Source organism: Talpa occidentalis, unplaced genomic scaffold (genome assembly GCF_014898055.3).
Source record: "Talpa occidentalis isolate TD23 unplaced genomic scaffold, MPIMG_talOcc4v2.1 talOcc4.7, whole genome shotgun sequence".
Classification (NCBI taxonomy): Eukaryota; Metazoa; Chordata; class Mammalia; order Eulipotyphla; family Talpidae; genus Talpa; species Talpa occidentalis.
In genome coordinates, this window is record NW_023605083.1 from 38,420,049 (window position 1) to 38,443,753 (window position 23,705).

Below are 23,705 nucleotides of genomic sequence, written 5' to 3' on the forward strand. Positions count from 1 at the left end.
GTGGGTTTGAGAAGCCTGGCAGGTGGACTGGACCAGACCTGGGGAGGGATTGGCTGCAGTATTGCTGATCTGGCCCTGGAGCAGGAAGGGGTGGGAGCAAGGGCCTGATTCTCATCACTTGGCCTCTGAGCCCTGAGAGCTGCCATCGGGTGTTTCCACCCCTGCCCGTCATCGCCGCCCCCACCCCCTCCACGCGCAATGGCAGCAGGAGGCAGCACCGTGGTAATTATGGAAATTTGCTTTCCCTTGTGTTTTTGGTCCCTGCAGAAGCCCCTACCGCCACACTGGCCTGGACATTCCCCCTTCCTAACAGGAGAGGGCCCCACACTTCGCATTAGCCACAGCTCCCCAGGCTAACAGCTTGTTCTCTGGCTGGAAGGATCAGCTTCTGCGAACAGAAAACCTTTCCATTCTCCAAGCTGCTGTTGGCTGGCAGACACACAAGCTCCTGGTCTCTGCCCCTCGGACTGCCTGTCCGCCCATTCTTTTTGACTGGGGTGAGGGAGATGGGGAGGAGGCACCGAGGAGTTGGTGTTTGTCATTCCTCGCAGGAGGGGACCTTGGAGCTGCTCCCATTCTCATACTCTGGGTGCCTTTGAGGATGTCCTAAATGCCCGCTTTGTGTTGCCCCTCCTGACGGTGGGCTGCTGCCAAGTGGGAAGCGCCCTCCCCCTCTGGCAGGGAACTAGCACATTCCTCCCCCTCTGCTGCAGCTACTGGTCCTGGAACAGAGCCTGGGGGTTGAGCAGGCCCTCCCAGGAGTGGGTGTGGACCCCTCTGTGAGGCTGCTCTCAGCCCAGGCGCTCTGCCCAGGACTGAGGTGGGGCCCGAGGGGGAGGGGAATCCCCAGCAGGTGGGCGGAGAAACTGCTTCAGCTCTAGTCTCCGCCTCCTCTCCCCAGGGCCAGAAGCAGGGTCAGCTGGTTGGGGGCCTGTGGAGGCATCCCTGGGGGCAGCTTTAGCCAGGAGAGTAGAGAAGAGTCACCCCCTCCCAAGGAAGATGACCCCAAGCCACAGGGGCTCACCCAGGAGGGTCTCTGTGTCCTTTGTTAGTCCTAATGTCCCGTCCACCCCCCTGAGTAGTGCCACAATCAGCTGGGGACCTTTTGTTGGGAGGGCTACTTCCCAGTGCTGTGACCTAAGGCCAGAAGCCGCTCTGAGGCAATGGTTTTCTTATTGATGACAGGGAGAGGCTGACCCCTGCTCACCCTCCATCTCGGGGATGTTGTGAGGCACAAGTGAAAGACAAGCAGCAAATGCGCCCTGTGAGCTCTAGGAGCTACGCGGCCAGGACCGTCACTGCTGATTTGTCTGTGGTTCTGCCCCCTGGCTGTCCTGAAGGACCCCCAGGGAACCCGAGCAGAGGGGGGCTGTAGTGTGCGATCTGTGGGAATAGTGGGAAGTCAGATGACGCACTACGTACTCTCTGGGAGGGCAGGCCCCAGTATTTACTGTTGTACTGGCACAGAGTTGTTCAAGAGCTTTTAGGGGGTCCGGGTATCTCAGTACCGCTCTGCAGAGGCCTGAGCAGATCCAGGCTGGGCTGGGAAGGGCTCTGCATTCATTTCTCAGGTCGCCTCTGGGAATTCCATGCTCTTGAGTGTCCAGGCGCCTCCCTGGAAGAAAGAGGGCAAAGCTGAGGCAAGCAAAGGGCACCCTAACTACGCTGCGGGTGGGTGCGAGGAGCAGCTGGCTCCCCAGCACCATCATGTCTTTAGGAGTGCCCAACACCAACCCCCAGCGTCGAACTTTGCCTCACGTGCACAAACACTAGAATGAGAATTGGGGTTTATTGTTGTTTTTGACCAGGATGAGCTCAGGCCCAGGCCTCCTTTTGCCTGGAATTTCTAGACATTCATTTTGTGACCCGCCAATAAGACTTTGGGGAGCTATGCATCTACCCTAGGAAGGACTAAGGCCAATGCCCCATTTTAGGGATAGTGCAGGTTGGCTGGAGCCAGGCCAGGAGCAAGCAGGGGGGGAATGAGGGGTGCAGGCAATCGGCGCACAGCGCGGGAGCATTCCCACCTGCCTCCCTCTGCGGCTGCTGGGTACTGGGTGGTGGGCACGCCAGGCTGCGTACGAGGCAGACCCTGGGGTACGTCTGAGGACCGGGATCCGCGTTGCCAGCAGAGTGGAGCAAGAGGCTGTCAGCAAGTGAAAGCAGATGGAGGGACGCTGGAGGCCGAGGGGAGCCAAGCTCAGGAAGAGCTGGCCGCGGGGCAGAGCGAGGATGCCACTATGTCAGCCTGCCATGCCCAGGGGGTCCTCTCCAGCCCATTAGCCAGTTCCCAGCGGGGAAGTGGGCACTCCTCCTGGTCTGTCGGGCAGGCATAGTGGAACAGATCCCGAGCACTGTATATGGTCCTGACGCAGGAGATGGGCGGGAGCTACCCAGAGGGCCACATCTTGGAGGGGCAGAGCAACAGCAGACCCTCAGCCCATTCTCCTCTGAGGGCTGCGGCCTCAAAGGGGGCCAACGTCAGGCCCAAAATCCCAATACCAAACCCATTCCCACTCTGCCCCACCACCTCCTGGCCTGTCCCTGAGCTGGTCCAAGCCAGAGATACACTTGTAGGGATTTAAATCTTTCCTGATCATTTATTTGTCAGCTTCCCTAATTAAGCAGTGTTAATTTAATTTACTGAAAATGGAAATTCATCCACCTCATTTCTCCCCGTTCATCCTCCACACACAGAATCCATCACTCTTCAGCTGCAGGCTGCGTAAAATTTACAGGACTAATTATGTTGTCAGGTCTTTTTGTAAATATAGTCCATAAAGGCCACTGTGCTCACAGGGTTGTCGTGCGAGGGCATTCTCGTTGTTAGTTTAATTACTGGGTAGTTATTTAGGTTCGCAAATGTTTGCCTCATTTTCCCTAAATCAAATTAAATGTCCCGCTTGATGTATTCTGTCTCCAAGGCCTTGCTCTTATTTCCCACACTGTTTAATATGACTTCTCATTGAGAGTGCTGGGAAGAGCCCAGCTGCCTGGGAGGCTGTGTCCGGCCTGGCACTCTGGCCTCTGGGCCTTGCTGGAGGTTTGAAGGCTTCTAGCACCCACACCCTTTCTTGGGGAAGCTTTGGGTTGATCTCCTGCTTTTGGAGACTGTGCAAATCCTAGTCCAAGGGGAATTTTTCTTCCTGGAGTCCAAGGTGGCAGGGTTGGGGTGTAGGAAATGGAGGCAGGACTTTATTATCATCAGAAAAACTAGGGATCATTGTATCGGTCCCCCTGACCTCTGGAGGGACTGTCACCCAGCTGTCCCAGGAAAAAGTACCACTTCTGGGGACCTCTCCTCAAATTCCAAAAGACAGTATTTGGGCTCCCCTTTCCTGAAATGCCTATGGTATTAGTTTTTCGGTTTTTTTTGGGGGGGGGTTGCATAGAAGAACTGAGGTATAGGCCAGAGGTGCAGGGGGTGAGAGGATTCACCAGAGACAGAGTGGGGAGCAGAATAGGCAGATTCACTGAAATACACTGCTGAGGGGAGCAGCGGAGCAAGGAAGGAGAGGTCTGCTGTGCCATGTGGGTAGCTCCCTGGCCGGGGACTGAACTCAGGCAGTAGTGGTGATAAAGCTGAGACTGAACCCCCAGGCCACCAAGGAGTCCCTATTATATTAGTTTTCTAATGCTGCTGTAAGAAATTATCACAAACGTAGTGACTTAAAACAATATTCATTTGTTCTCTTCCAGCGCTGGAGGGCAGGCCTGTAAGTCAGGTGTCAGGAGGGCTTGTTCCTTTTGAAGCTTCTAGGGAAACATCCATGTCCTTGCCTTTTCCAGCTTCTGGAGGCAACCCACATTCCATGGCTTGTGGCCCCTTTCCAGCCAGCAACTGCATCATTCTGACATCTGTTCCTGTTCCCACATCTCCTTCTTTCCCTCTCCTGCCCCTCTCTTTTCCTTGTGTGAACCCCTGTGATTACACCCAGATAATCCGAGATCATGTCCCCATCTCATGGTCTTTAACTTGATTGCATCTGCAAAATCCCTTTTATACACAGAGTAACAAACTTACAGATTCTGGGGATTAGGACACGGATATATTGGGGGAGGCATTATTCTGCCTGCCACAACCCCCCTTCAGATGCCTCTGTGTCATTTAATAAGGGAGATATTAAACAGCTGTGGACTGGGAGTCAGCTCTGGCAGGCAGAGAGGATGTTGGGGCATCAAATTAAAGCCAGATTAGTGGTCAGAGGAAAGTAGATACTAAGCTATAGGGACAAGGACCCTTAAACCAGCCTCACACAGCATCCCAAACTATGGTATCACAGCCCAGGTATGGTATCACTGCCATGCCCTGCCTGAATCCTGAGCAGAAGCCCAGGGTTCTCTTGAAAGCCAGAACTCTCCAGAACTGCTTCCCACAATCTAGAGCTGTTATTTGCAAGACAGGGGTAAAGCTGAGGAACTGAGGACCCCCACTAGTGATTGCCAGTTCCAGAAGACATCTGTCCATGCTCCTTCCTGGGCTCTATAATGTCAGGCCTGGAAGAGGGAGCTGAGGGCAGCGAGAACTTTGGTCACCCCTGCCCTGGGACCATGGCTTTCTGACAGCTGCAGATCAGGCTTTCCAAATCTTGTGGATCATTGAAGGGCAGTCAGGGACACCTACATGCCCACCCCTTACCCTCTGTCAGTGTTACCCAGAATTAAGGACAGATTGGACATCAAGTGTATCCATAGCTCCCCTCTGGCCTGGCAGTTAGCACTTTGTTACCCAGCAAGGGGGCTTGTCTCATTGAGCTAAGGGGTCTAGTGCTATCATCAGGCAAGCCCACATCTCAAGTGGAATGTCTCTGTCCTGTTGGGGTCCAGCCAGGGCAGAGGCCCAACTCAGGTGCTCAGGATTTGGGTCATGAACAGGAGCTACAAGTGACTGTCACACTGCCTAGCTCAAGCTCTTTGTGATCTGGGAGAAAAAGACACTCCCCTCAGCCAGATGGAGCTCTCGCCTTCCAAGAGTAGGCCCTCCAGACCCACCCTGCAGCCCCGAGGGATGAGGTACTGCCAGCTCCCCACCCTACCTCAAGCCCAGCTCTCTATTGGCTTTGACACAGTGCCAGGCACGGGGTGACCCAACTTGGCTCCAGGGGTCTGGAAGTTTCCCAGTTTCTCATCTTTGCCGAGTCTCGCTTTCCCCCGAGCGGAAGCACTTCCTTCCTGAACCATTGTGTGCCCTCCCCATGACTCAGGCTAGACCCTGGCACCTTCTATCCCTCTTTGCACACACAAACTCCCTTGCAGATGGTCAGGGGAGAGGCTCACACAGTAGTCTGGAGCTTGTGAGGATTACCCATGGCAAGGAAAGGCAGACTCCCCCCTTGAGAACTGCTTTACTGGGTATTCCAGTTGGCCTCAGCTTTCAACTCTACCCATCTAAGCTTAGCCTGCTCCTTGCTGCCTAGTCCTGGCTCTCAGTAAGCACCAACTAGTACTTACAAGGTCTGGGGTGGGAATTCTAGGCATCTGTTCATAGCTGACCTCATGCCCAGTGCCCAGGGAGCCCAGCCCAGACTGCCTTGAGCCTGGTCTGGGCCCTTCTCCCTTGAGTAAGGGGCAGCCTTAGAAATAAGACAGAAAATGACTTAGCAAAATTTGTCAAGTTGCTGCTGCTTCCCTATCTTTCCCACCCATGGGCCCCGTGCCTCAGGACTGGCCACTTTGTCAGGAGAGCCCGGCCTGCCGTTGCCAGGAGATAGTTCTGGGGGGGGAGAAGAGGAGGAATTCAACTCAGTTGGTGGGCTACTTTAGCAGAGGACCCCCAAGATGGCAGGGTTGTGGGGGGTGGGGAAGTTGCCCAGACATCCACCCTCCAACTCTGATCCTGGATCGGCTCCTGGGCTGATGGCAGGAGAGCTGCACTCTGGGACTGTATTCTGTTCAGTGGCCGTATTTTCTGGATGGGCACAGAGTGTGCAGCAGATGAAAGAGCCAGATGTGCTCCCTCTACATGGGGCGGGCAGGGAGGACGGCCTCTGCTGAGCGGTCGGCTGTTAATCACCAAATGTTGTGCCCAGGCCAGAAGAGTGGCACAGCGGGCCTGTGGGAGCCTGATCCGCTGGCCTAGAAGGTGCCTCAAGCTGGGGATGAGGCTACAGCTGGGGCCTGTGGGGCAGCGTGTGCGGGAAGATGGCTACAGGTGGCCAGTTTGCGAGTCATGTAGACAATTTCTGTGTTAGTCCCAATGGAACCCCTGTCCTTGGCTGGGGCATAGGTGGCACATGGGTGTTACCCAGGCATCTCAGGACAGCAGCCTGCCTCTGGGCTGGCATCTGAACCAGTCCTCTCTGAGGACACTGCGCCTTCTCAAAGCATCCTTCACTCAGCCATCTTTGAGCCTGCAGCCCCCTGTCTGTCCCTCAGACAAACCTGGTCATCTTTACTGGTCGTTGGATCCTCGCATGAGTCCTGGGAAGGGGTAGGCCGAGTCTCATGATTCCACTTTGCAGGTAGAGAAGATGAGGCGCAGAGAGGGTCCCCAGGGGGCAGGGTTTGTCCATCCAGTCTGCGAGCCGCGAGGGGACCTGGGCCGGCTGGGTGACCTCTAACCTCAGCTTCCCATCTTCCCTGGAGTAGATGACTTCATGAAGCAGAGCCGGGGCATGCTGCTATTCTACAGCATGAAGAACCCCAGCTTTCCCGAATACATGTTCAACAGCGAGAGCGGCATCATGTGTCTGGACATGCACGTGGACTACCCCTACCTGGTGGCGGTGGGCTACTACGATGGCAACGTGGGTGTTTACAACCTCAAGAAACCCCTCTCCCAGCCCTCCTTCCGCAGCTCGGCCAAGTCTGGCAAGCACACGGACCCTGTGTGGCAGGTCAGCCTCCAAGCAGCTCGGGAGAAGTGAGCCATGGGGGCAGGGACTTAGGGGAGGACAGAGCCACAGGCCAGAGGGATCAGGGTAATGGGTGCCAGCTTAGAGGCCAAGGAGCTGGGTGTGAGATCTGACAGAGAAGGGCAGGAGAGAAGGATCAGGAGGTAACGAGGGTCTGCAGTAAGCACGCTGAGGCTAAGGGTCTCTTCAGCATGGTGGCCAGGAACTCAGAGCCCGGGACTAGAAACCTCCAGGGCCCCGACAGACCTCTGCTGAGTATGTCAAACATGGGTTCTCCTCTGACATCTAGGCTAGATCTGGGGGAACTCCCAGATAGGGGTGTGCTCTGCCAGTCATTCACCCTCTGGGGTACGTGAGACCTGATGGTGGCCTCTGTCCCTGTCTTCTCTGTAACACTCCTCCAGACAGCCATAGGGCGGAGCTACTCCCTGGACATCAGCGCTATATTTCACCCCAACTCTTTGTCTCTCATCTTAGTACACTGGCACTGGACTTCACAGTTTCAACCTCAGAGGGTCAGGCACCCTCACCCCACGAGCAGGCCCACGAGAATCTAAGGGTGGATTTCTACCTCAAGCTGCCCAAGGCCCTTGCGCTCATCAGGCAGTGCTGGGACTCAGCTTTCTCGTCATTCTCTGTCTGCTGTCCTGACAAAGTCTGCAGGCAGGCTCTGCACCCCGGCCTTTTCTGGCCCTGAGTTGGTGGACACCTTCCCCAGAGCCTGGGCACAGGCGGGAGGTACGCTTTCCCACTTCACTCCCAACTCTCCACCAAAGCAAGGGCCAGAGCTTGCAACCTCAGGAGTTGTTTCCTGAAAAACCCACCTCCTGGCTCACTGCCCCCAGGCACGTGGAGGGCTCCAGACATGGGGATGATGGCTGCAGAGACTTTAAGGTCCAGGAGAAGAAAAAACCAGGCCTAACCAGCACCTGCCCTGCCTCTGCTCTCCGATAGACCAGGGCCAGACACAGAGCATCTCTGATTACCTTCATCACCCTCTTCGAGCCCAGGAGGATGAGGGACCAAGGCCTGCTCCTACCCCACCAGATTCTCTGAGTCAAATGGCAGGCTGGGGAGGGCAAACGAGGCATGCGAAAGTCACGTTTTCCTTTTCACTGGGCAGGCGCCAGGGAGGCTGGAACACACCTGGACAGGGACGACCTTCTGCCCCCCTGTCAGAACAGGGCTGCTGCCTTTGCAAAACTAAAGACTAGAAGTTCTTGGCCAGAATCAAGACTTGTGACATGGGAGGAGCCTGCCTGTCTCTGACTCCTTTTCTCACTTCCTGTCCCCTCCCCCCTTCCTCCTCATCTATCTGTTCTGTTTGCTCCTCTGGGAGCTGAGGATGCTTAAGGGCTTAGTCTCTAGAGTTACTAGTGGGGTGATAACTGTGGTCACAGGCTGACCTGCCCAGGGCGGGACGCTAAGTGCTAAAGAGCGCTCATGTGGACACTGAGGAGGGGCATCCCGATTGTCCAGCATGGGGGGCAGGGGCTGGAGGGCCAGGGAGAGCTTCCTAGAGCAAGTGACACCAGAGCTGAATTGCGAGGGCTAAGAAACTATTAGTTAGATGAAGAAAGACACAAGGAGCTCAGAGGCGCAATGACAGAGGCATCAAGCTGAGTGACCTGCTGGGAAGCAGCTTGTCATCTGGAGCACAGTGAGAGACGGTGGGGAGTGGGGACAGGACCTGGAAGAAGCACAGGTACCCGGTTGTGAGCGTGTCTTTCTCTAGCAAGGAGGAAACTTGCATTTTGAAAGTGAGTGGTTTCAAATGAAGTGTAAGCACAGAAGCCCAATATGTTGAAAAGATGCTAGGGGAGCTGCTCTTGTGGGTCCCCTGTCCTCTCTGCCCTGTCCCCAGAGGTACTTTCACAAGGCACCTAGATGCCCCCGCAGCCGTCATGTTTGCATGCTGGAAATCTCTGGCTGCAGCGTGAGAAATCTTGAAGCATGAGCTGGAGCAGGGGCAGCAGAGGTAGAAATGAAGAGAGGGGGTTGAATTCTATTGAGGCAATAAAATCAGTAGGAAAAAAAGGCCTTCTTGGATGGGGGAAAGGGAAGCACTGGGGCTTGGCGTGCCTGGTAGGGCATCCACAGAAGTGGGAGGTGGCAGAAAAAGCACAGGTTTGGAATCCAGAGGGAGGTCTCCTGCAGCTGGTTGGCTACATGGGCTTGGAACTTGAAGGAGAGCCAGGCTGGTGAGTGAGAGGTTAGTGGCGCCAGTCTAGATCTTCCTGAAAAGGGCTGCGTCTCAGGGAGACCAGAGAGGTTGTCTGGATCTCAAATGCCAGACCCGGGCAGATGGCCTTTGTTTTGTTGGTGTCAGGAAGCTGAGGAACAGGAATATTTTGGAGCCAGGGAGAGAATTGTCTCTTCACAGGGGACTGAATTCCTGTCTGGAGGCTCAGGATCTTCCCCAGGGGGCCCACCTGAGTAGCCCGGCACTGTTCAGGTTCTACTATGACACGTCAACCAGCAGCACTCTGTGGGGAAAAGGGTGTGTGTGTGTCCTGTGCTACATTGGGAAGGGAGCAGGAAGGATATAGGATCAGAAACTTGGGTCAAGCAGGTCTGCAGTCTAATGAGATAAGGCAGAAGAGAATCAGGTAAACAGGCTCCATCTTCTTCTACCACCTGCTCTCTCTGTCTTTCTATCTGTCTCTCTGTCTCTGTCTCTGTCTCTCTCTCTCTCACTCTCACACACACACACACACACACACACACACACACATACACGCTCTCTCTCACTAGCTTTATTCCTGCCCTCACACCTCTACCCCAGGGGTACATGTGTGACTTGCACACACTTACACACAGACACTCACTTGCAAATACTCACACCACCCCCCATTGGGCATCAGGCTGCTAAGTGGGGTGTGAAATACAATTTCCATGCGTGCTGGCGGCTACTCATTAAACACTTCCCTTTGCAGCTCCCTAGTGCCTCTTACAGCCTGGCCTTTGACACCCCCAGCCTCCTCCCCCCTTTAAAGGGACTACCTTTACACAGACGGGAAGTGGTCTCAGTGTCTGGGGGACTCTAACTTGGGCCTCACAGCTCTGAGGTGTTCTAGGCCCCCCAGTGAAAGTGCAAAAGAGCTGGCTGCCCAGACAGGCCTCAGCCAGCCCTCCTGCAGCTGTGATCTACTAGACTTGGGGGTGCTGGGGAGGGACAACCTCCTCTTCACCCTCTCCTCCCCCCTCCCACAAGCCGCCACCCGGCACCCCTCAGCAGCCATGGTGACAGCTGCGGTTACAGGCAGCAGCTTGGGGTTACTGTCCTCTCTCACTAGACCTCTGCTGTGACAGGGGAGGAGATAGGGGTCCCGGCGCTGGAGGTCTGGAGAGAGCTGGAGGATGGAAGGTCTGGGCACCCAGCCCCGCCCCAGCTCCCTGGGACATGGATTGGCCAGGCCACACATCTGGCAACAGAAATTTGAGCCTCAAGCGTGTCATCTTCATAAGACAACAGCTTGGTCTCCAAAACACTTTCCCATATGTTTGCTTCCAGCCCCGAGAAGATGGGTGGGGCAGGGTTATTAGCCTCGATTTGCAGATGGAGAAATGCAGCTCAAATCTTGAGATTTGGGAGCGAGATTCTGGGCAGGAGCTAGCGGTGCAGCGAAGGTGGGAACAGACACTGCTTACAGAAAGGCCATGCCTGGAAGAGGAGGCAGGGGAGGGGCAAGCAGGAGAGCGCCCCCCTGCGGAGCCTCGGTCCCCATTCCTAAGACAACGGTAATAATGAAGGCGTTAGTTAACATTACACTTCACAGAGGCAGCGTTCTGATCTCAGGCTTCCCGTTCATTATCACGTTTATTCCTTACAACAAACGTGCTATTCTGGTTCCTGTTTTATAAATGAGGAAACTGGTGGAGAGGCCCTGCCCTTCCCGGGCCTGACTGTGTAAGGAGATTGAACCCAGAGCCACTGCCTTCTCCCTACAACCAGGCCCCTAGAACTCAACTAGGGAAGAATCTGGCAGCCCTGTAGCCAACCCATCAGATTAGGGCTCTGGGGCCTGCGGGTGGTCAAGGAGAGAGGGGAGAGAGACAGAGTGGGCAGAAGGAGGGAGAGGGGAGAGGAAGGTGAATCGTGGGGCTCTGGGAAGTGGACCCCTGGAACGTGCTTCTGAACTTCAGACAGCTTCTTGAGGGAGCCCTGCAACGCTCACAGCCCTAACACAACTCCCTGGCAGGGGCTCAGGCAGGGGCCCTGAGCTCGCAGTTGGGGGTGTTTCAGGTCAAGTGGCAGAAGGATGACATGGACCACAACCTAAACTTCTTCTCTGTGTCATCTGACGGCAGGATTGTGTCTTGGACGCTCGTGAAGGTGCCTATTTCTCAGCATGGGTCACACAGGGATGGATGGGGTGTGGGGGAGTGGAAGGGCTCCCCTCCATCTGCTGAACCAGCTCAGCCCATGTACCCTTCCCTTCCCTCCACCCGCAGAGTGAGCTGGTTCATACAGATGTCATCAAGCTTAAGGTGGAGGGCAGCACCGTGGAAGGTCTCGAGGGGTTGCAGCTACACACAGTGGGTAGGTAGGAGCCCCAGCCCACTCACATCCGGGCTAGCCAAGTCCCTCAGGCCCCCTGAGGGTCAGGAACAATGACCCTCTGCCTCACTGAGCACGCCTCCTCCCGCCCAGGGCCCCTGGCTGTTTGCAGACCCTCCCTGTTTATGCAGGTCCCATCCCATTTGCTGGCCCTGTTCCTGTTTATGCAGATCAGGTGCTGTTATGCAGATCCATCTTGTTTATGCAGATCAGGCCCCTGTTTACCCAGATCCTGTCCCTGTTTACTCAGTCCCTACCCTGTTTATGCAGACTATATCCCTGTTTGCACAGACCATGTCCTTGTTTGCAGACCCTGTCCCTGTTTACCCTGACCCTGACCCCGTTTAACTCAATCCCTACCTTGTTTACCCAGGCCCCGTTCCTGTCTGCAGAAACCCTGACCGTTTGCAGAGTCCCAACTGCCTGGGACAGGCAGCAGAGCAGGGGGCCCGTGTGGTTTCTGTTTGCCAAACTGGCTGTAGCCTGCGCAAGGGCCGGGCATCTGTGGCTGGGTGGGGAGGTGCTGGGAGTTTCTCTTCCAGAACCCAGCTAAGACTGCCCCCCTCTTCTCCCAAGGCTGTGGCACCGCCTTTGCCTTCCACAAAGACATCGACTACATGTTCCTAGTGGGCACAGAGGAGGGGAAAATCTACAAGGTGAGCTGGTGCCTGTGCCAGGACCTCACAGGGCTGCTTAGACCAGAACTTCTCTGGGGGCCTTATAGCTCTCAACAGGCACTATTCCAACTTATCTTCAGCACTCATGACTTCTAGAAAAGCTTTTGCCTTCTTTGGGGAAGAGTGCATGTCTTGACTTACTTGGGTAGTAGGAAGGGGGGTTGAATGGAGGAAAGGAATCTAGAGGGCAACTCTGGCCCTGCCCACCATCTTTCCCTCTGGGTCTCCACTCCCTTCCTGGGAGTGGGGAGGTGAGGAGGGAGGCCAGGGTGGAGGAGTTAGAACATTCTGGGAAGACTTCCTGGAGGAGAGCTGAACTTGAGCTGAGGCCAAGTAACAAGAAAATTTATCTTCTGAATACTGGGTGCATCCCAGCTGGCAGGCTGGAACTTCATGGGCAGTTTCTGCAAGGCCTCAGTGTTAGTAGGTGAGCATCCTTCCGAACCTCCATCCATCCAGAAATAGCTCTGCTGTAAGCTTTTCTTAGGCTCAGAGACTCAGAATGTTAATTACAGGCAGCCTCCCAGGAGCCCCAGAGGCCCAGCCGAAGCTGGTCTGAATGCAAAAGAGGTCCCCACCCCCTCTCCACCCTTCCCAGTGGTGGCCCTGGAGAGGCAGGAGGGAAAAAAACTAAACAGTCGCACCCTTTTCTGGAGGGAAGAAGAGGGGTTTTGTGATCTGGGTAAGAAACTCACTGGGAAATCTGAAGGTGTGTCTGTGCCTGGCTCTGTACCTGCTTTTACCTTGGTAAGGTGGGATGTTTACTACCATTCCAAGGATTCTGCCTACAGGCTCTGGGTGGACCCAGGACTCTTGTCCTTCTGCCCACAGGCTTTAGCCAGAACACTGACTAGGCCACACCTCACCTAGGGCCCCCAGACCTGCTCTGCTTTGGCTCAGGGCAAAAAAGGCTTTTTCTACCTGGCCTGGGGTAAGGCCACCGGGCAGACGTTCCCCCACCCTCCTGGAAGGCTCCCCTGCCCACCCCAATCCTAGTCCCTTAAGCCCTCCTTTCTTTCTGAGTGTTTTGGGGGTGAGAAGGGCGGCCAGCAGCTTGGCCTCAGTGGAGTGAGGACAGAAGTCTTCTTGCTCAGGTTTTGATCCTCCAGGACCCCCTGGGAAGTGGGAGCTGCTGAACTCTCTCTCACTTCTGACCTGATTTCCCCCTCCCTCCCAGTGCTCTAAATCCTACTCCAGTCAATTCCTAGACACCTATGATGCCCACAACATGGCAGTGGATGCTGTGACCTGGAACCCATACCACAGCAAGGTCTTCATGTCCTGCAGCTCCGACTGGACAGTGAAGATCTGGGACCACACCGTCAAGTAAGGGGCATGCCTGCGAGGGGCCTGGAGGGTTCTGTGAGTGCTCTGTGCCCCAAGCTTCCTGCCTCTCTACCACTGCAGGACCCCAATGTTCATCTATGACCTAAATTCAGCTGTGGGAGATGTGGCCTGGGCACCCTACTCTTCTACGGTGTTTGCAGCAGTCACCACCAATGGGAAAGTGAGTGCCTCCTTCCTGATTCCACCAAGCCTCTTCCTGCTACCTAGGACGAGGTAGCTATCTCCTCCCGGAGAGCGCACCCCAAGCCCGGGTCAGGTAGGAGAAGTTGGGACACAAGAACTGTGTGGTCTCCAGGGCCAGGCCATCCAGGGCCTTGTCAAAAGAGAAAGCATTCATCCCATGAGGCCTCGAGGAGAAAAGGAGACTGTGCATCTTGAAGGAGAAAGTACTCTGGGGATGAGACCATGAGGAACAGTAGTCTCTGAGGCCCCTAGGGAGGTAGCTACAGAGTAGCAGAGGCCAGTCCAATGTAAGATGTATGAGCTTAAGTTGGTCTGATTGAAATAGTATCTAAAAGAAGTGAGGTCCCACTCTTGGGATTAAGCAAGCTGAGTCTGCGAAGGGCAGATGGAAGGACTCTACTCAACACTGAGAATTATTGAAGACAACTAACATTTTGTGAGAAAATTCTTAGGTGCAAACCCATTTTCTCTATGGACTTCGATATAAACTGAGAGGCACTTACCCAAGGAAAGAATACAATGATTTTGACATTGTCCTAAAGTCAGTCCATCAGTCAGTCAGTCAGTCAGTCAGTCATCTGACAAATGGTCAACTATGGTGCCTGCCTCCAGGGGAGGACCTGGTGATGCAGCTGTTATATTAAGAAAGTGCGAGGGAGTGATGTAAAATACAAGGGGCGGGGGGACCACTCAAAGAGGTCAGGGACAGCTTCTTGGAAGAGGTAGAATTTAAGCTGAGCGCTGCATAATAGAGAACCAGCCATGTGAAGACAGGGTGGAGGGTATGCACATTCCAGACAGAGGGAAAAGCTAGTGCAAAGGCCCTGGGTTGAGAATGATCCTGAGAGGTTTAAAGAACAGCAGGCATGTGTGGCTGGGAACTAATAGGCGAAGGGGAGAAAACATGAGATGAAAGTGGAAAATTAGAGTAAGGGATCTGGATTTTATTTATACTGCCAAGAGGAGTTTAGATTTTTTAAAGGGAAGTCTGGCTGCTGATGAAGGAGGAACTGTGCAATGACCACAGTGGAAACAGAGAGGCCAGTTAGGATGCTGCCACAGCTGTCCAGCAAGAGTTGCTAGCGACTTGGACTTAGGGTGTGGTAAAAATAAGATCAAACATTTGTTGAGCACTTTATATGACAAGCCATGTCTGAACACAGCTGATGTCTTACATGCATCAACCGTGCAGACCCTGGCTCTGCCATTTACTAGCAAATTAGCCTTCAGAGCTCTATCTCCTCATTTATAAATCGGGGATAATTGATACAACCTACCTTATGCAGCAGCTGTGAAGGTAACAATTTGATGGTAAACCATGTAACATGCTTGCTCCGAGTCTAGTACATGATAACTGCTTCTAAAAGGTAGATGCTGTTATTCTTAATTCAGCACAGACTTAAACTTTCTCCCCAACTTTTTATGCTCATTTCCTCAATCTCAGGAAGAGCAAATGGAGACACAACTATACCTCTGTTGTGTCTCCCCAAAAAGCCCATGGACTGGTTCCCCTGGAGTGGGGGACAGGGGCCTCATTACCCCCCGAGTATGCTGACACCCACCTCTCCGCAGGCCCATGTATTTGACTTGTCCATCAACAAATACGAGGCCATCTGCAGCCAGCCAGTGGTGGCCAGAAAAAAGAACAAGATCACACATGTGCAGTTCAACCCCATCCACCCCATCATCATTGTGGGCGATGACCGCGGGCATATCACCTGCCTCAAGCTCTCACCCAATTTGCGCAAGATGCCAAAGGTGCGGACTTGGGGACTCTGGGCTGCCACGAGAGACAAGGGCTCCAGGACAGTGGGAGCTCAGAGGAAAGGGAAGAGCCAGTGGGAAGCCCCCAGGTTTGTGACCCGGGAGAACCAGGGAGAGTAGGTGGTGCCATTGCCAAATGAAGAGCAGAGCAGAGGCAGGTTTGTAGGGAGACAGATAGGCATTGACAAGCTGAAGCGGAGTTACCTGTGGGGCCTCCAGGTGGAGATATCCCCATGAGTCTGAGGCCTGGGGGAAGCACGTGCACAGCCTGGCTCATTCGGCGTAGACCAGGCCACTCGGGCCAGGGCTCAGGGCGTAGTCACTGCTTCGTCGGCTGGGCTTAAACCGGGGCTTCGGTGCCAATGGCCCCTCAGCTGGGCGCTGCAAGGAAGAAGGAAATGAGCCCTGACAAGGGTAACTAGGTCAGCAGAGTGGCAATCCTCCTTTTGAGTTCTGGTTCCTTTCTGGATTTAGAATGATTTTTGGGAGACCCTGCTCAGAGTCCCAGATCCCCAGTACATGCCACAGAGCCCAGAACTATGACCTCAAATCTAGATCTCTGAGTCCTAATTCAGATATTAGAACCCAGACCTTAGAATCCAGAGTCTGAGTCCAATTTAAAAGTCCAGAGCCCAAGAACCCAGAGCCTAGTCCTGCCCAATTGGGTGTTGAGAGAGAACATGGAATTTGCTTTCTGCCAAATTCTGGGTCAGGATCAGAGCTGAATCAGGTTTGGGTTAAGCTGCCCCAATGAGCGAAGCTTCTGGTCATAATTTGCTGCCGTCTAAGGCAAGGGCAGGGGCCTGTCTCTTTCAACTACTGACATCTGCCCCCCATACCTCTACCAAGACTGGGGCCATACACCATCCCTCTGTTGACAGCCTGGTCTGTTCCCCACCTCGGCCAGGGAGGCAAGTGCCTGGGAGTTCGGCCTGGCCTGTAATTGTAGCCAGCTGGGGGAGGGGGTGGACTTGGCTATAAATACTCAGAAGACTGCTAAGCGCCTGCAGCTGTGGCCCAGAGGCTGTGGTGGGCTGAGGAGGATGGGCTGGGGGAGTGGGGGGGGTGTCGGGCGTGGTCTGAAGCTCTTTGCTGAGCCCAGCTAGTTGGTCTCAAGGAGGGGGAAGGAGGCAGCACAATTTATGGAACAGATAAAATCTGCTCTTAATTTAGTGAAGAGAGAGACCCAGGCTGGAGCTGGCAGAGCTGGACAGCTTGTGGGAGGGATAACGGTCACCTCTGGGTACTGCCATCACACCGTAAAGATGGCAGGTCAGGATGGGGGCCCACTCTGATCCCGGGAGGCAAGGATCTCCCATAAAACTCTTCTCAGAATAACTGTCAGTCATGGCTGGGAAAGCTGGACTCTGTGTTTCTGGGGACCTGTATCTCTGAGGACATAGATACCTGGGGATCAGAGGCCCCGAGCAGGTGAGAGCTGAGGGCTGGTACTCGGGTAGATTGAAGGTTCCTATGAATGGGTGCAAAGAAATCCTCTGGGTGTTGCTCTTGCCCCTCCCCTGTGCGCTGCAGTCTCCCTTCCTAAGAGGACTTGGCCCCAGAGGCCCAGCTTCCTGGCCCAACGGAGCCCAGCTTGCCCAAGGGCTATCAAGGGCTATCTTTCCTCAACTACTGGATAAATCAGACTCAGAATGGCAAGAGACTTGCCCCAAATCCTATAGGGATTTGGGCTTTCATGACAAAGCTAGAACTAAAAGCCAGGTCCCCTAACTCCCAGGGGATGCGGCGAGGCCCAGAAGACAAGTCAGCATTAATTTGAGAGGGAAGAGAGAGACAGAAAACTTTGTTCTCTGCCTCCAGATTGTATAGGTGAGCTGGGTGTTGGCAAAGGGTACTGGGCCACAGGGGCATGGGGAGACAGATTTGGGAGCAGGAGGAAATCTGGTGTCAGCTGCTGGGATGGGGCCAGGAAGGGGCCTGCTGGCCCTGCATTCTCCTCCACTTCTCATAGTGGGAGCCAGAGACAGGCTGGGCTCTCAGCAGGCAAGGCTGGGGCAGGTGCCAGGGAGCAGTGGGCACAGGTGGCTGAGAGGGTGGGAACAGAGGAAAGGCAGGAAGTAACGGCTGCCCTAGTCTCACAGCCCAGCCCACACCTCACTTGCCTGGACAGAGGGGAAGATGGGACTGGTCCTGGCCTGCCAAGGAGCTCTTGGGACCTGTGGCACATACGCTAGCATCCCAACTCTCTTTTTCTCCGGGCTCAGCTCAGCAGCTAAAGCACTGGCATGCTCTGTAGGTCAGGGTGAAGGGTCACAAAGAGGCTCTGCTTTTCTGAGGGGCAGTTCCTCAGAACTGTCAAGGACATCTGGAATTACTTGGACTGTCTGCCTTCTTGGGTCTCCTTATACCCTTCCTCACTCTGGGTATGTCTGCCAGGCCTGGCCCCAAGGGGCACCCCGCTCCCAATCTGACCTGAAGGTATTAGGTAAGAGTACCCAGTGAGGGTACCAGTGTCTTTGTCCACAGCCTTCTCCACAAACACCCCCTGTGGGGGGTGTGGTCCCAGCAGTCAGAGGCCCCCCCACCCCAGGGTTACAGCTCTCCCTAGCTTGAAAAGCTAATTCCTCAGTGGTTTGTGCATGGATACCTTCCTCCGCTCCTCCTGGCATCAAGACCCTATGTGCATCTGAGGTTCAAAGCGGGAACCAGATGCTTCTTACAGACCTCAGCTGGGCACCCCAACAGTCACCTAACCTGAGTTAGGGAAGGATCACATGGAAGTAGGTGAGCAGAATCTAACGGCAGGGGCAGGGTAGGGCCACAAATGGGACCCAGAGGTGGCCCATCCCCTACAATTCATCCCCCTCCCTGCAGGAAAAGAAGGGGCAGGAAGTGCAGAAAGGTCCAGCTGTGGAGATCGCAAAATTGGACAAGCTGCTGAACCTGGTGAGGGAAGTGAAAACCAAAGTCTGAGGCCTCCTATCAGTCCTTGTCCCCTTTATGGAGTCTACTTGACCCTGGTACTCAAGTCTAGCCTTAGCACCCAGAATGTGATCTGATCAGAGCCCACTACCCTCTCTAGCCCTCACCCAGGACTCGACCCACAACCACCATTATCCCACCCCTCTTCTTAACCCAAATAAACCTGTTTGTAAGCCAACCCCACACCTTTCATTTTGCTATGGCAAGGCCCTCAGGAAGAAGAGAAAATCTCAGGGTAGAGCCATAGTTCCATTTATTATCCAACAAACAGTGGGAGGACCAAAGGAGGGGCCCAACCTGGTCACCCTCCCATTATTGCCATGGAGTCCAGTTTGCTTCCCCAACCCAGAGGGCCTAAAGGTGCTCAGCCTAGGGAGAGGATGGACCCAGCCTCTGGCCCCTGGGATGGAGCAGAGTCCAGATGGTCCTGGCCCTAGCACCAACTCGTGAATCCTCACCCTAGGCCTGTCTACCTGGGGCCACCAGAGTCCTCCTTGGAGCCAAACTGGCTAGATCTTGGCTGCCAGGTGCAGCCCCAGACAAGCGGGCTGGAGCCTGGGATCCTGATTCCAGGCTCTGAGCGGGATAGTCTGAGGTCCCAGACTCTAGGGTAGGCCCAGGGCCTTCAGGGCTGCAGCAGGTAGCTGCCTTCATGGCTGGGCTTCTGGGGTGGGGGCGCTTTCTCAGGACAGGGGCCAGGGCTGGAGTTGGGACTGGATTCAGAGAGTGAGTCAATGTCCGCAGAGCGAGAGTGGCAGGCCCAGCAGAGAATGACCCAGAGCAGCAGCAGCAAGAAGCCCACAAGGCCGTTGCAAACGATGGCAATGAGGGCCCCCTGGGAGATGGCTGCCCCCATGACGCGCAGCACCCTTAGATCAGCGCAGACAGCGGGGCTGCCTCAGTGGCAAGGCCCATGCCGAGGCGAGAGTCCGGTTTGGCTGGCCTTCCAAGGAGGCTGTCCTGTTCGCACACTCAGTGGTTCCCGGGTGGTGGGGAGGTCCACATGCGGTCCTGAACCTGTGGGGGATACCCAACAAGGGGACGTGATGAGGAGGGAGGGGGCCGAGCAGAGAAGAAAACCTCTTCCTACATCCCTGGCCTCCCTGGCAGAGGGCTGGTCCCCAGCAGGCCCGAATGCCCCACTGGGCCGATGCCTCATCCTCGGGTCCGGTTCTGGGCACCTGGATGGGGGTGCAGCCCCAGGGGGGAAGCCGGAGTTGGCAGACTCTGCTGCTCAGAACCAGGGCCCCGGCCTGCCCTGCCCACCGAGCTGCCAGCTCTCACGCGCCTGGAAGGGGGCGGGACTGCAGCAGCCCAAGTCCTTGGAGGATGGCGAGGGTACGGCCGGGCCGCCTCCCCCTCTCGGGACGGCAGCCAGCCGGAGGCGCCAGCCCGCACAGAGGGAACTTTGTGGAGGCCCGGCCGGCGCGCGCCTTCGCGCAGGCAGGTGTGTGCGCGTCCAGCTCGCGCTCCGCCCTGGCGCCAAGCCGGGACGCGCGCCCCTGCCCCTGCCGCCCCGCGCCTGGCCCCGGGGGGCTGGCGGTCCCCCGGCCGGCTCCTCGCGTCCCCCTCTCCGAGCCCGGGTCTCTCTCCGTCTCTGTGTCTCCTCCTCCGGGTCTCCGGGTCCGGGTCTCCCCCGCCGGGCCGAGCCCCCGCGCAGCCCTCCCCGGGGTCCGCGTCCGTCTCCGTGGGGTCCGCGCCTCGCGCCTCCGCCTCTGGGTCTCTGGGCCTCGACCCCCGCGCCCTGGGGGCCCCCCCTTACCTGAGCCGAGCCCGGCGCGAGCGCGGGCGGGTCCGGGGCGCAGGAACGCCGGGCGCCGACGGAGACCGGCCGCGACGCGGGCGCCCGCGGGCGGGGGGCGGGGGGCGGCGGGCGGCGGCGGCGGGCGGGGGCGCCGTCCCCTCCCCGGCCCTCCCCCTCGGCCGCGCAGCCTCGCCGGCCGCTCCCGCCGCCGCGCGCCCGGGGCGGCCTCCGCCGGGCGGTCTGCGGCGCGCCGGCACCTCCTCCCCCGGGGCGGCGCCTCCTCCGCGGCCCGCGGCGCCCGGCGGGCGGGGGCGGCCCGAGCGCGGGGTTCGGCGGCGCTCGGCGGCGCTCGGCGGGGCTCGGCGGGGCTCGAGCAGGTTCGGCCGGGCTCGGTGGGCAGCTGAGGCCGCGAGGAGCCCCGCCTCCCGGGGGCCGGGGCCGGCGACCTGGGGGGGAGGGGGAGGGGGAGGGGCCGCCCCCCGAGTGGCCGCCGCCGCGACTCCGGTGCGGGGCGTGGGGCGCGAGCGCACCCCGGCTGCGGCGGCCCCGCCGTCCTGCTCCGTCCGGGGGGAAGGGGCGGGGCAAGGCCACCCACTTGCTGGGGTTTCTGGGACCTCCCGCCCCTGGAAGCGCCGCGCTCCCAACCTCTGAGAGACCAAAGACCCCCCCACCCCGTCTGAGGAAGGCCGGGTCCACGCCTGGGGACACCCCACCCCTTCTCACCCCGCGCGTCCCCGCGACCCCGCCGCACGGCCACTCCCGCCGGGGTGTGGGCGCTGCGCGTCCCCTGCAGAGGGTCTGGTCGACCCCACACCCCTGGGCCCCAGCAGGTGCGAGCGGCTCTGCCAACTCGAGATCTGGCCACGCATCTCCTGAGCGCCCGGCTCGTGTTGGTGATGAGTGTGTGGTCTGCTCGGCTGCGCGGGGCCTGGGGCCGAGTGGACGCGGGTGCCTGGACCGGGCGTGACTCTCCGTCCTGGGTCTCCTGGGAGGACAGTCAGTGTGGGGGGAGCCATCAGGGAGTGATTTCTCCCTCCTCCCTCAGTGACCTGGACACTCATTCCGTTCTGCAGAGTCTCCCTGAAACTATATCCTGAAGACTCTTGGTGCTCCCAAATCTGGGGTTCTGGACTTAGTGCCTGGAAGTGTGGTGATTCCCGGTTCTTGACCTCGGCAAGTTACCTAACCTCCTTTAGCCTCAGCTTCCTCATCTGTAAAATGGTTATAGTAAGAGCACCTCTTAGGGGTGCAATTCACTAATTTTTTTAATATCAGACCAGCCACACCTCAGCAAACACTAACCTACACAACCCCAAAGGAGCGCTTCCAACGCGGGGAAATTCACATGACATCCCTACACATCCAAATGCAATCTCGAAAACGGAAAGGGTAGGGTAAAATATGCCGAAAGACTGAGTCACCCAAACCTACTGAATTACATAGAGACTGGCTAAAATAAAATGTGGGGGCCCTACTGAGTTTACCAGAGTGGATTAATTTTAGTTTCCTCTGACCCTGTTAGCCAGCAGGGTGGGGGCATTGTGAAGAAGATCAAATCAGGAACAGAGGCGACCTGTGTCACAGCACATCTGAGCGTGCTGCAAATGAATATGCGACCCAGCTGCAGGAGTTCAGATTTTATTCCAAAAACAGTGGGGAGCCACTGAAGAATTTTGAGCAGAGGAGTAACATGATCACATTCAGAAGTTAGAAGTATGGCCTGGGCTGCTGGGTGGAGAGGAGCATTGAAGGCATTTGAGAGTGAAGGCAAGGAGTAATGACAAGGGCCTGAAATGATGTAGGGAGGGGAAGAGAAAGGAGAGCATTGATGCTATTTGGGAGGTCAGCCTGGAGGAGAGCTTAGAGACCTAGACCTACGGAATATGAGGGGTGAAAAGGAGGGAATTGTCTCGGAGAATACCAGGTTGGTGACTAGGGGTACAGTGAAGCCATTTACTAAGATATAGAATACATGAGAAGGGGTGAGTTTCAGGGTGCTGGGGTGGGATGGTGACTTCAGCTTTGCATGTGCTGTATTTGAGGTACCAATTGGACACGCAAGTTGAGATGTCCAATAGATATTGGATAAACAGGTCTGGGGTTCAGGAGAGAGGTCCAGGCTCAAGATAACATTTTGTGAGTTGTCAGCAAAAAGTAATAGTCAAACCAGAAAAGGGATGAGCTCCCCCAAGAAGAGTAAAAACTAGTTTAAACAAAAAGATACACTTAAAAGCAGATGCTGAAATCTAAAGACAGGAATGCCTCAGGAACCACTAGAACTCAAAAGCCATTAAATTCTCTCTCCACCTCTCATCTCTATTTCTTGCTACCTATCTCCTTCATTTCCCTCCCCCACTACCCCCTCTTTTTATCCTTTCCCCCTTATCCTTCCCCCAGACTAGTTTACATGTGTGTGTTCTCACACACGTGCTGAAAAACAAGACTTCAGACCACCCCAAAGCTTAGGCATCTAAGGGGATTCTGGCTTTTTCTTGGTTGCAGTTTGCACATTCTTCAGGATACATAGTAATTGCCTTATCTTACTTAGTTAAATGCTTAACTCTGGACTAATCAACCAGGAGCCTAAAGTTGCCCACGGAATAACCCCATGGATATAGGGGCAGGAGGGTTCCCAGGAGAGGAAAGATCCCTCAAAAGCAGAACGGCTGGTATTCACTATAGCCACCCTTTGTTTTTCCAACACATACATCATTTTCCTATGATTCCAAAAAATGTCCTCACCTACGCAATCCTACCATGCACATAAATTTACCTCCTTTCCAGCGGAGGGCAATTCAGTGCCACATGCGACTACTGTATCTGGAGTCACATCATAGCACCACAATTCTTCAAGTACAGGTGCTCTGGCTAATGTCCTTCCATGTTCTAGAGTCAGGTCTCTGGAAGATGCAAATATGGTTTCGAATAATTCCATTACCTTTGTTTGAACTACCTTTAAACCACACACCCCTCCCCACCCCAAAAACCCTCCTCATATTTAGAGATGGAAGAAATAAGAGACTATAATGGAGTGAAAAAGAAGGAACTGCACAGTGGTCACCAATCACAAAAAAATCGATTTTTTTTTTTTTGTCCATGAATAACTGAAAATGATGAGACTAGAAAGCTCACAGCATGTTTGTTGGCTCACTTGGTTGGCTACAGCATTCTGCAGTCAGCCAGTCTGGCTGCCCCAAGTTATGTTTGCAAGAAGGAGATCCCTTATCCACTGTGCCGAGCACCAATGTGGAGAATTTCTCTGAGGGGCTCTGCACTGATTAGCACTACACTTTCTGGTGGTGTCTTACGGATTATCCTGGGATTGAGCAATCACAGATCTCGGCATTTATGAGGATTGGGTGTGATTTTATTTTTCCTCCCAGATAATACAGTTCTTTTAAAACCATAATCAGCTGTCTGTCAATTTTAGCTGGGAGAGAATTCTTTTTGCCAGTAACATATTTCATTGATCTAGGGCACATTTTTCCCCCTAGTTTAAATAATTCTGAGCTCAGAAGATGTCTTACAATTAATAGCATTAATCATTTTTAGCCCCTTTTTTTCTTAGTAATTAATAAAATAACTTAATAAAATCCACTCTGGACAGTTGAGGCATAAAAGGGATTTATTTA

General features: G+C 55.3%; 2 protein-coding genes across 3 annotated transcripts in view; one reads left to right on the top strand and one right to left on the bottom strand.

The window, feature by feature from the left end:
- The window catches only part of DNAI1 (dynein axonemal intermediate chain 1), a 50,851-nt gene extending 32,326 nt beyond the window's left edge, over positions 1-18,525 (top strand). The window contains exons 13-20 of one of the 2 annotated variants that reach the window (XM_037493077.2): positions 6,589-6,836; positions 11,101-11,190; positions 11,310-11,397; positions 11,992-12,071; positions 13,270-13,418; positions 13,500-13,599; positions 15,195-15,380; positions 18,222-18,525. In XM_037493077.2, the coding sequence (XP_037348974.1) occupies positions 6,589-6,836; positions 11,101-11,190; positions 11,310-11,397; positions 11,992-12,071; positions 13,270-13,418; positions 13,500-13,599; positions 15,195-15,380; positions 18,222-18,320 (1,040 nt within the window). In that variant the 3' untranslated portion in view covers positions 18,321-18,525. Of the gene's footprint in view, positions 1-6,588; positions 6,837-11,100; positions 11,191-11,309; positions 11,398-11,991; positions 12,072-13,269; positions 13,419-13,499; positions 13,696-15,194; positions 15,381-18,221 lie in introns of those variants that run through there. The other variant, XM_037493078.2, reaches the window with a different exon arrangement.
- A 16-nt stretch (positions 18,526-18,541) lies between these two features.
- ENHO (energy homeostasis associated) lies at positions 18,542-20,138 on the bottom strand. Its single transcript, XM_037493079.2, has 2 exons — positions 20,092-20,138; positions 18,542-19,346 (listed from the first exon to the last, which is right to left on the bottom strand). Exon 2 carries the CDS (start codon positions 19,183-19,185, stop codon positions 18,955-18,957), a length of 231 nt encoding a protein of 76 aa, XP_037348976.1. The 5' UTR covers positions 19,186-19,346; positions 20,092-20,138; the 3' UTR covers positions 18,542-18,954.
- Positions 20,139-23,705: the final 3,567 nt, after the last annotated feature.

What these genes read in the sequence shown, in the direction of transcription:
- ENHO (XM_037493079.2), bottom strand. Translation starts at nt 19,185, where the DNA reads ATGGGGGCAGCCATCTCCCAGGGGGCCCTCATTGCCATCGTTTGCAAC.